At 45.5% G+C, this 9,121-nt stretch overlaps 2 protein-coding genes across 2 annotated transcripts in view; one reads left to right on the forward strand and one right to left on the reverse strand.

Annotated features, from left to right (window-relative positions):
• GCH1 (GTP cyclohydrolase 1) overlaps window positions 1-9,121 on the forward strand; it is a 101,408-nt gene that overhangs the window by 36,711 nt on the left and 55,576 nt on the right. The gene's annotated exons all lie outside the window — the stretch shown is intronic.
• On the reverse strand, window positions 809-9,105 carry SOCS4 (suppressor of cytokine signaling 4). The gene is made up of 2 exons (XM_056492003.1): window positions 8,992-9,105; window positions 809-2,645 (listed from the first exon to the last, which is right to left on the reverse strand). The coding sequence occupies exon 2, from the start codon at window positions 2,544-2,546 to the stop codon at window positions 1,236-1,238; it is 1,311 nt and encodes a 436-aa protein (XP_056347978.1). The 5' UTR covers window positions 2,547-2,645; window positions 8,992-9,105; the 3' UTR covers window positions 809-1,235.

Genomic DNA, 9,121 nt, shown 5'->3' on the forward strand with positions numbered 1-9,121 from the left:
GAACCCATATCCACTGAGTCTCCTGGGATTCCACCAACAACTCAGCAGCAGATCTGCCTGTCCATGTAATGTAAGTAATGCTTTTAGGGGCATTATCCATGCATGGTTTTCCCGTACATGGAATTTGGCAGGAAGCCATTCGACCGAATGCTTCACATTGCAAGAAAAATCAGCAGACTTGCTTTCTTTTTAAACTATACTTGTGAAAAAAAACCAACCCCCCTACTAACAAAGTAAGAAAGTTATTCACCATCACCTCAGGCTCAACCATGCAGAATCAGATTGTTAAATATGCAGATTTTTAAGGAAATATCTTCCTTCCCACTCTCCCACCCTATGCTTTATCATTTAAGCAGTGGCAGCTCCTACAGCAAAAACTGGGTATTTCATATAATGCAACAGTAACACAGAAACAGAGCTCCCAAGTCCAAGCACCATCTATCATAAGTAACTACATGATTATCTCTTCCAGACACTGATAAAATCCCAGTTTATGAGCAGTTTGCTTTTTACTGCTATTATACAAAATGAAAAGCTCTTCCAGAACCCCGCTGCTCTGACGACGATGAGTCTTCCTCCTCTCCAACCAAAATCTTTTCAGGACCAGTTTATACATGTTTGTTCCTGCACTGAGTGTTGTCCTTAACTTGAATTGTTTTTCCTCTCCCTGGTATTTAGTCCCCTGATATATTTATAGAAAGATCATATCCTCTTTCAAACTTCATTTTGCTTGGAATAGTAATGTTAGAAATAGACTGGCGAATTTACTGCAGTGGGTAGGGACGGAAACACACACACACACAGAGGCTAGAGCACTCATTTTAAAAGAAATGCAGAAAATACAGATGACTCAATCTTTAGTTAACAGTGCATTATTTCAATCATGTCAGCAACACGTGTCAACTACAATAGAAAAGACAGATCAAGTTCAAAACTGATTTTCAGAGGGGTTTAGATCTAACGACTATCCATCTATAGAAATACCAGAAAGCCTACCTGGAATTCCATAAAACTCTAGCCTAGGGACAGTACCAAAAGCCCACAACAAATATAATTCCTAAAAAAGAGAGCTGTGAAGAGTCAAAAGTACATTTAAACAGAGACAAGTTTGGGTGGTAAATAATACGCAGAAAAAGAAAGAATAATCAAGTCGCTATTTAAAAAAAACCTAGAAGGAAAATAGATTGAACATACTATTGTCTGTTTGGAGAAGATTTCATTCACAAAAATATTTTCTAGCTTTGCTGCTCTGGTACATCAATCCTGAGCACTCTAACTTTTGACTTGTAATGATATTCCTTCAGATACAGCTTCACCGAGGGAGGAATGGGAAGTGCATCGATACCATCATAAGTTGTACAGTTGCAAATGACCGTTCTACATATATGCTGGAGAGAGAAGGGAAAGGTCCTGTTCAGGGGGGTGGATAAAAGTGGTTCAAAGAACATACAGGAACTTGGATCTTTGTAGTGTTCTAGGAGTCCTGTGATGTCAGGAGAATGGAAGACACAGGGATCATGGGCATCAAAGCTGAAGTTGTGATTCCACTGCTCTATCCGGGCGTGGAGGGAGCGACTGTAGCGCCTGAAGCTCACGGAAAACAAATAGTCCTCCTGGGCAGAGTCTCGCAACAGAAATGTTCCCTCTGGCTTTCCCTCCAGCAGCGCCTCAGCTGCATATTTATCCATGACTCCCCAGTAGCAGGGGTTGTTATTGATCTGGAGGAGGTCTGGCACTAGGCAGTGGACATAATCAATCTGGGTGTGGTATTTCGGGGGTGTTTCCATCCGTAGCAGCTCGTCGTCCGTTTCCCACTTGGGCTTGTTTCGTTTTCGAGAGCTTGTGCACAGAGTTATGACTTCATCATCAGAGTCCATGTCACTCTCATCCCTACTGCTCCTTGCCACCTTACCTGTCACCAGCTCAGGCCTCGGATCACCCCGAGAGGAGCTGCTGTCAGTGAAGTCACAGGACTGCGAGGGAGAGTCCATTCCCCCATTGACAATCTCCTCATCTCTCAGCTGATCCTCCCTCTCCTCGTGCTGGGATAAATCAGCAATTATCCATTCTTCTGCCTTTGGACTTATAGGGGCCGTGTGCCTTTTGATCAGGTGCCAGCGGAAAGCCAGCTCTGAGCGCGGGGGGAAAGGACACTTATCCAGCATCAGCTCACTGATATGGATTTTCCTCTTGGATGGCAGCGCAGAGCCGTGCCGGCTGCTGCAGTTCTTTATGGGAAAGCACTGACCCACAGCATCCTGCAGCTTCTGCTTGAGAGAGCGCCCTAAAAACCTGTGCCCACAGGACCGGTCCAGATCCAGCTCGATGGATGAGCAGCTGTACTTCCTCTCTTGGCTCCTTAAATTAGTCCCCGACCTTCCTGCAGCGCTTGCTGTTTCAGCATCAGGACAATGTTCGCTTTTCTTGGACCAGGAGAGCTTTTTCCCACTCCAGACATACCCATCCTTTCTGTCTGCACTTCTGCTCCGGCTGCTTTTGGGCCTCACATCTGCGTTTTTCGCACTGCTGTCCTTGTTTTCTGCCATTGTGACAGCTTGGCTTCACAACTTGCCAGGAAACACACGGTGTTTCTTGTGGGGTTCTTCTACATAAGGAAGCTTCCTCCAGGCACTTTCTGGAAATATCTAAGGAAAAAGAAAACACAGCTCAGTTAACTGCTATGCACACACACAATGCAACAACAGTGCTGGTGGATACAGGACAACAGTGACAATTAATTGCTGACCATGTAAAAATCACGTGATTGAGGTGAATTCAGTAGCACACCCCACAAACACCAGCCTGATCCCAGAAAAAGCTCTCTTAACCTTCCCTTGGGAAAAGCATCCTTCTGAAAAAACTATCTTAAGAGATTTGTTGAGTTCTCATTCTGATTATGCAGCAGAGCAGAACGTTTTAGGTGTTGGCAAGCCCATTGTGCCAGGGCACATTTCAAAAAGAAACCCTTCCTGGGGCAGGTGATACTGCTTTAGCTGTTTATGGAGCAAATTCTGCATCTCTTCCAAATAACCTTTCAAGAAGGAACAAACCAGAACAGAAACAAGTAGGTCAGAGTACAAAGAGCTACTGTACCTAGATGATATGCCTGTTTGCTACTAATCCACAGGGTGGGATGCCAGAGATCTTTTTCTTAACTGACACTTTTGGGTCACTTTCAGGATTAAAAAAAAAAAAAAAAAAGAAACAACCCTAAATTTTATCAGTCACAGATTCTGTCAGTTTCTGAAAGCTGTTTTCCTCTGCCTTTTCAAAGGAAGGGAGCTAGGAAATACTGAGGCCCTAAGGGATTGAAATATCTGGGGCTTTACATACTGAAAAGGATTAAAACAATCCAGCCCCTTACTAAAAGCAATTTTAAAAGGCTGTGAAAGATGGAACTGCTTATTACTCATTAGAGAAGGAAGTTTACATTATTAAAATCAGTGTTGCTTTGAGACCTACAGTTGCTGATTTCATTTTCCTTTGTTTTTAAAGGTATATTGAATTCTCAAATAGATAAGAGGGTTCCTTTTGACTGCTGCACTTTGAAAAAATATGAAAAAAATTCTCTTTTGATTACTCAGTTGAAAGTGGAGCAGGATTTTTTCAAGATACAGTAGATAGCAATATGGTATGGATGCTATACCCCCTGAGGCATGGCAGGATATAGAAATATTTCCCATCACTTACAATAATCAGGATATTCTGTGATGCTCCTGCACCAAAACCATGCACAGCTCCTCTGTTGCACTGGGCTTTTTTTTTTTTTTTTCTTTTTGGCTGTGGGTTTTCTGTCGTGTTGTTTTGGGGTTTTGGATTTTTTTTTTACAACTAATTGACATGGCAAATACTAAGCAGGAAAAGAAAAGGGCATCCACTTCCTCTCTCCATTCAATCCATTCTCATCATCAGGATTAGCCAGCATGACACAACCTCTCTGCAGTCCCCCGGGGCTGCGCAGGCTGAGTTCGAGCCTCTGCTTTCAGTAAAAGAACAAGGCAGCCTTGCCAAAAGGCTCACATGCAATCTGTGGGCCAAATGCATCCCAGATGGAACTTTCACCCAGGAATTTTTCACATTGCATTCCTTATTTAAAACCCACAGACCTGAGAGCTGTGGGGGAAAGGAAAAGGCAGCAGGGGAAGGGAGGAGATATAGAAATGTAGAATGAAGGTAAGATAGGTTCAATATTGGAAATATGGTGGGAAGAAAAATGGCATTAAAGTAATGCAAGATGAATTTCACCTCACTGGTACCAAGAGGAATCACAGGAAAGGGTCCATATTTCAGCAATTACAAATCAAAGATTTAACTAGAAATTTATTTTTCTTCTCTCTGGGTTTTGCAAACTGCTTTTCAGTGAAAGCATGGCAAGACACAATGAAGACAGGAGAAAGGAAACATTTGCATATGAGACTCAAAACGTCTTTATTTAGACCAGGACTCATTGATTCTTTTTGGAATATTGATATTTTTCATCCAGAAATACCTAGAGTGAAGCATTGAATTTTCTCCACAATTCAAAAAAAATGAGGGGAAAAAATCAATCTCATTTACCCTAGTGATAATCTGAAGTCACTGAAGACAAAAAATTTTTAGATTCAATCTGTAGTAAAATACATTAATTGTCTATATATGGGATTTTTAATTGAACAGAGAGGTATCACTGAGGTTACAAAGTCAAGTACTTAAAAAATTAGGATACAACAGTTTGTAATTGCTTTCGAAACCTTCAATTACCTCATTCTGCTATTCAGCCCATATAAGGAATAAGAACATACAGAATTTGGGGTTTTAATTAAAAACTGTAAAACATACAAAACCCAAAAATGCCTGTTATCTCCTGACTTCAGCCTCCCAACTGAAAGAAGCTTGGGTTTTATGGAATTTCTGGGCTGCTGTTGTATTGAGCTGTAAAGCCACCTTCTCCTTTGTACCTTTCTCCTGTCATGAATCATTAGTGGTACCTGAACCCTGGAAGAGAAGCTGGGGAAGCAGCACGTGATGCTGCAAAGCCACGCACCATTAGCCAGAGCTGCTTCCCTGGGGTTTGAAGGGCTGCTGGAGCCCAGGCACTGCTTCTGCCACGTCAGAGCAGGAATTGCTAATCAGACAGAGCACTAGAGCTGTGAAAAGAGCAGGGAACAAATGAAGAAAAAAGGGATGTCATCCTACTAAAGCCAGGTTTGAACCTGACCATGTGTTAGAAACCCAAACGCCACAGCTTGGCATTACAGAGAGGGATCACACCTTCACACCCTTCTGCACCAGTGATTCACAGCCCCACCAATAAAACAGGGACCAAAAATAATTAAAGTGTCAGAAAGAAAAAGGCATAAAGGCCAGGGAAGGCATTCAGTGCTCTATTACCACTTCAGGCCATCCATCTAAAGCAGCTCTTCCTTTCACTGCAGCATCCAAGGGAAATGCCACGTACTTCCATTAACGGCAGGAGTGCTGCTGGAAGGGCAGGACAGGAGGGCAAGGATAAAAGAGAGGGAACACAGAGTGTACTTTTCCCTAGAGGGGAAGGTTAAATGGAGGAGTCCAGCAGCTCACATGCATCAGGTCTGAGCTCCTTTTGGGAGAAATAATGAATGTCCTGCCTGCAGAGGCCTTGTCCTGCTCGGGGACACTCAGGCATTTCTGATGATGGCAGCTTTGACAAAGCCCTTATGCTGGAAACCCTTTCCCCTAAGGGAAGAGCAAAGATAAAGACATGTGGGGGATGAGCAGAGTTCACTTCGGGCCACCCGACCCGGCTGGTTGTGTGAGGTTACCCAACACTGTCACAGCCACAGTCCCTGAGGACAGCCAGAGAGCTGGGTGGCTTTTGCTGTTGGATCTGTGCTGTGCCCAGCTCCCTCCTTCAGAGGTTCTTCTCTCTTGTCTGCAGACAAGGTGCTTTTTCTTCCAGGAGCTGATGCCTCTACCCTGAGACTTCAAGCCCAGACTGAAAACAATATCCAGTTGCTGTTTGGAGGGATAACAATATTCCCTCCTAGCCAGGGGTAGGCTGCAAGCCACAGCTGTGATAAGACAGCAACAGCCTCATCCTATGTCTAATCCATAACATCAATAGGAGAATCAAAACCATAACTGTAGACAACCTTTCTTTTAAAATTCAAATAAACTAAATTCAAATAAATTAAAGTTCAATAAATACTTGAATACTGAACTGCTTTAACCAGATACTTATGTCCTGAGCTGCTGGATCCTTGCCTCTAGCCCAACAGTCCCCTTCATCAAGCTGCTTCCCTTTCTGTATAAAGAAGGAGCAGATGGTGGGGGGTCTCCAGCCCGACCTCCCACTTGGAATGGGATTGCTGCCAACCTGGGCTCAGGGGAGCCATGGCATGGCCTGGCCATGTCCTGAAAACCTCCCAGGATGAAGGTCCCACCATCTTTCTGGTGCTCCCAGAGAGGAGCTGCACAACCCTCTTGGTGCAGGAAGTACTTGGAAAGTTTTCTGCCCAAGCACACGAAGCGTTGCTGTACTGAGCCTCTAATTAAACAACAAAAAAAGGCTCACAAAGAACAATGAATCAATTTTGGAATTGTTACAGAAGTTGATTTTGTAGAGCTGATAAAATCCTGAGAGAGAAGAGCAAGCTGCAATAAACTGGAGTACTTTTCTTTCATAACTTACATAAAAGTTATTTTAAAACAAAATCTCACCAGTCACAAGCTGCTTTCATTAATTTCACTCAATTAGATTTTTGCCACAAGACCACATTTTAAAATCTGACCTTCCTAACCTACTAAGGATAACAATAAATCTCAATTCCTCTGTCTAAATTATTTTTCTTCGGTTTTGGTTTTACTTTGATTTACGACACCATCTAAAAATACCTAAGCTTGACTCCAGAGGCCTTTACAGCAAATTAAAGCAATTATCACACACACAAAAGAGAAAGACTTTCTAAAGGTACTATTGTCAACCTAAATATTTCTTCCTTGGAAATACCCTTGATTTATCCCCGGAACTGTAGGAGGAGGGGGGCCATGCCCAGCTAACCCCAACACGGGGGATATTTTTTTCACTCCCAGGAGGTGGAACTGAGCTGGCAGCAGGTACCAAAGGTGAGGGCTGCTCGTATCTCCTGCCTTAATGAAGCTCTGCTCATGTGTGGCAGGAGAGATGCAGGCAGCTTGGCAAACCTCAGCAGCCTCTCCAGCACGGAATCAGTGAAAGCTTTATGGTCCATGACCAACACTCCGTGCTCCACCCAGAAACCGAGCAGAGCAGCGATTCCCGGCTCCCGCCCCGCTCGCAGCACTCACACCTATTAATCAAGCCAGCCCCAGTTCCCAACCGGATTTCAAAGCAGAACTTTGCATTTGGTGCCGTGTCACCCCGGACGCGACAAAGCCACAGCTCCTGCAGTCCCTCGGACAAGTGACCACGGGGTCCTGACACCCCCCTGAAAAACCTCCCCCCAATTTTCCTGTGCTGTTCAGAGAGTTCTCCCAGCAGGCAGCACCTCCAGACAAGGAAATTAGTTGTTACACAGAACAGAATGTAAAATGGCTTTTATATTGCAAAACACTTTAGGTGCAGTTTCTATCAGAGCCTCCAAAAATTAAAGTGATTAAGAAAAATAAACACATTTGACAGGCATTTGTCTCCATCCCAGGCAGTGGCTTGCAGCAGGAATAGCTTGGTCTTCCCACTCATTTGATAAGCAGTTCAGCTCCGAATCATTTCTCTAGAACACATTATCCTCGCCAGAAATCACGATTTACTGAAATATGTAGGATACACCCATGGAAAACATGTCTCTACACAGCTTCCACGAGGTTTAATAATGAAATCTGGCCATATTTCTGTATTTTTTTAAAAAGAAGTGTGCCTGCTTTGTAATCCTGTCACTTATTCATTCATGAAACTACCAGCAATGTGAGTGTTAGAGAGAAACACATTTCCAATATAAATAAATCACTCTGCTCACCCCAAGCACCAATAACCCTGCTGCAGAGCAGAACTGAAGATAAAAGGGTTTTGCCTGGAAGCAATTTTTTCTTAGAAACAGGAATAAACTGGGCCAGATCATTAAGCCTACATAAAGGGAAAACAGACAACGCTGTTTTTTCCTCTTTATTTCAGGTATGTCCAATTCTAGCATTTTTTTAATCTTTCAAGAGATCAGCCAGGATGCTTTCTTCCTATTTTTCAGCCAAAAAAAAACAAAACAAAAAACAAAACAAAAAACAAACAAACAAACAAAAAGCTTAATGATTTTTGCAGTGCAATCGCTACCTGCCTGACTACCACTGCTGTCAACTCCACCTCGCACACGCATTAGGATGGCTGGAATTCCAGAGTAATTCCATAATGACCATAAGGATCTCCAAAGGGGTTTGACCCTGCAGCCCCCCGCTGTTATGGGGGTGCTGCCCAAGGGGGAGAGTGAAGGGCACAGCCCCTCATTTGGGCTTTCCCTGCCGCTCCTGTGCCTCTGGAGGAGCTGCCATTAAATCCATATACAGAAGGATAAATGTGTGCCCTATTTGTGTTAGGATATAAACGTCGGGCACGGCGTTTTTCAGAGGAGGAGCAAACGGAGCGAACCCCCGGTGACAGAGGAGGACCCTGGACCGAATCCCCCCGGTGACAGGAGGACTGAACGCCCTGGGTGCCAGCAGAACCTGAGCCCCCCGGTCACTGGCAGCGGCTCAGCCCTGGTGACAGCAGACCCTGGACAGAATCTCCACGGTGACAAGGCTCAGTCCCCGGTGACAGCAGACCCCGGACCGAGTCCCCCGGGCGACAGAGCGCTGAGCCCGGCCCGAGCACCGCGGTGACACAGGGCGGACCCCAGGCCACCCCCCACCGCTGACAGGGGACCCCGGCCCGAGCCCCCGGTGACCGACAGGGACACGGACCCCGCGTCCCCCCGCTGACAGGAGACCCCGATTTCGCCAGCACCGCTGCTCGCCCCCCCCGCCTGCCGCCCCTCAGCCCCGTCCCCCAGCCCGACCCCAACTCACGATGCGCGGCGGGCCCGGCTCTCTCGGCTCTGCCCCCAGCCGGTGCCGGCGCTCGGCGGGCTCGGCGCTGGCAGCCGCGGCCCCTCAGCCGGCCGCCGCCATCCCCGCGGCCGCCCCGCCCCGCCCCGCG

The sequence above is a fragment of the Oenanthe melanoleuca genome, chromosome 5 (genome assembly GCF_029582105.1).
Source record: "Oenanthe melanoleuca isolate GR-GAL-2019-014 chromosome 5, OMel1.0, whole genome shotgun sequence".
Classification (NCBI taxonomy): domain Eukaryota; kingdom Metazoa; phylum Chordata; class Aves; order Passeriformes; family Muscicapidae; genus Oenanthe; species Oenanthe melanoleuca.

Coding starts and splice junctions, on each gene's coding strand:
- SOCS4 (XM_056492003.1), bottom strand. CDS start 2,546: ATGGCAGAAAACAAGGACAGCAGTGCGAAAAACGCAGATGTGAGGCCC.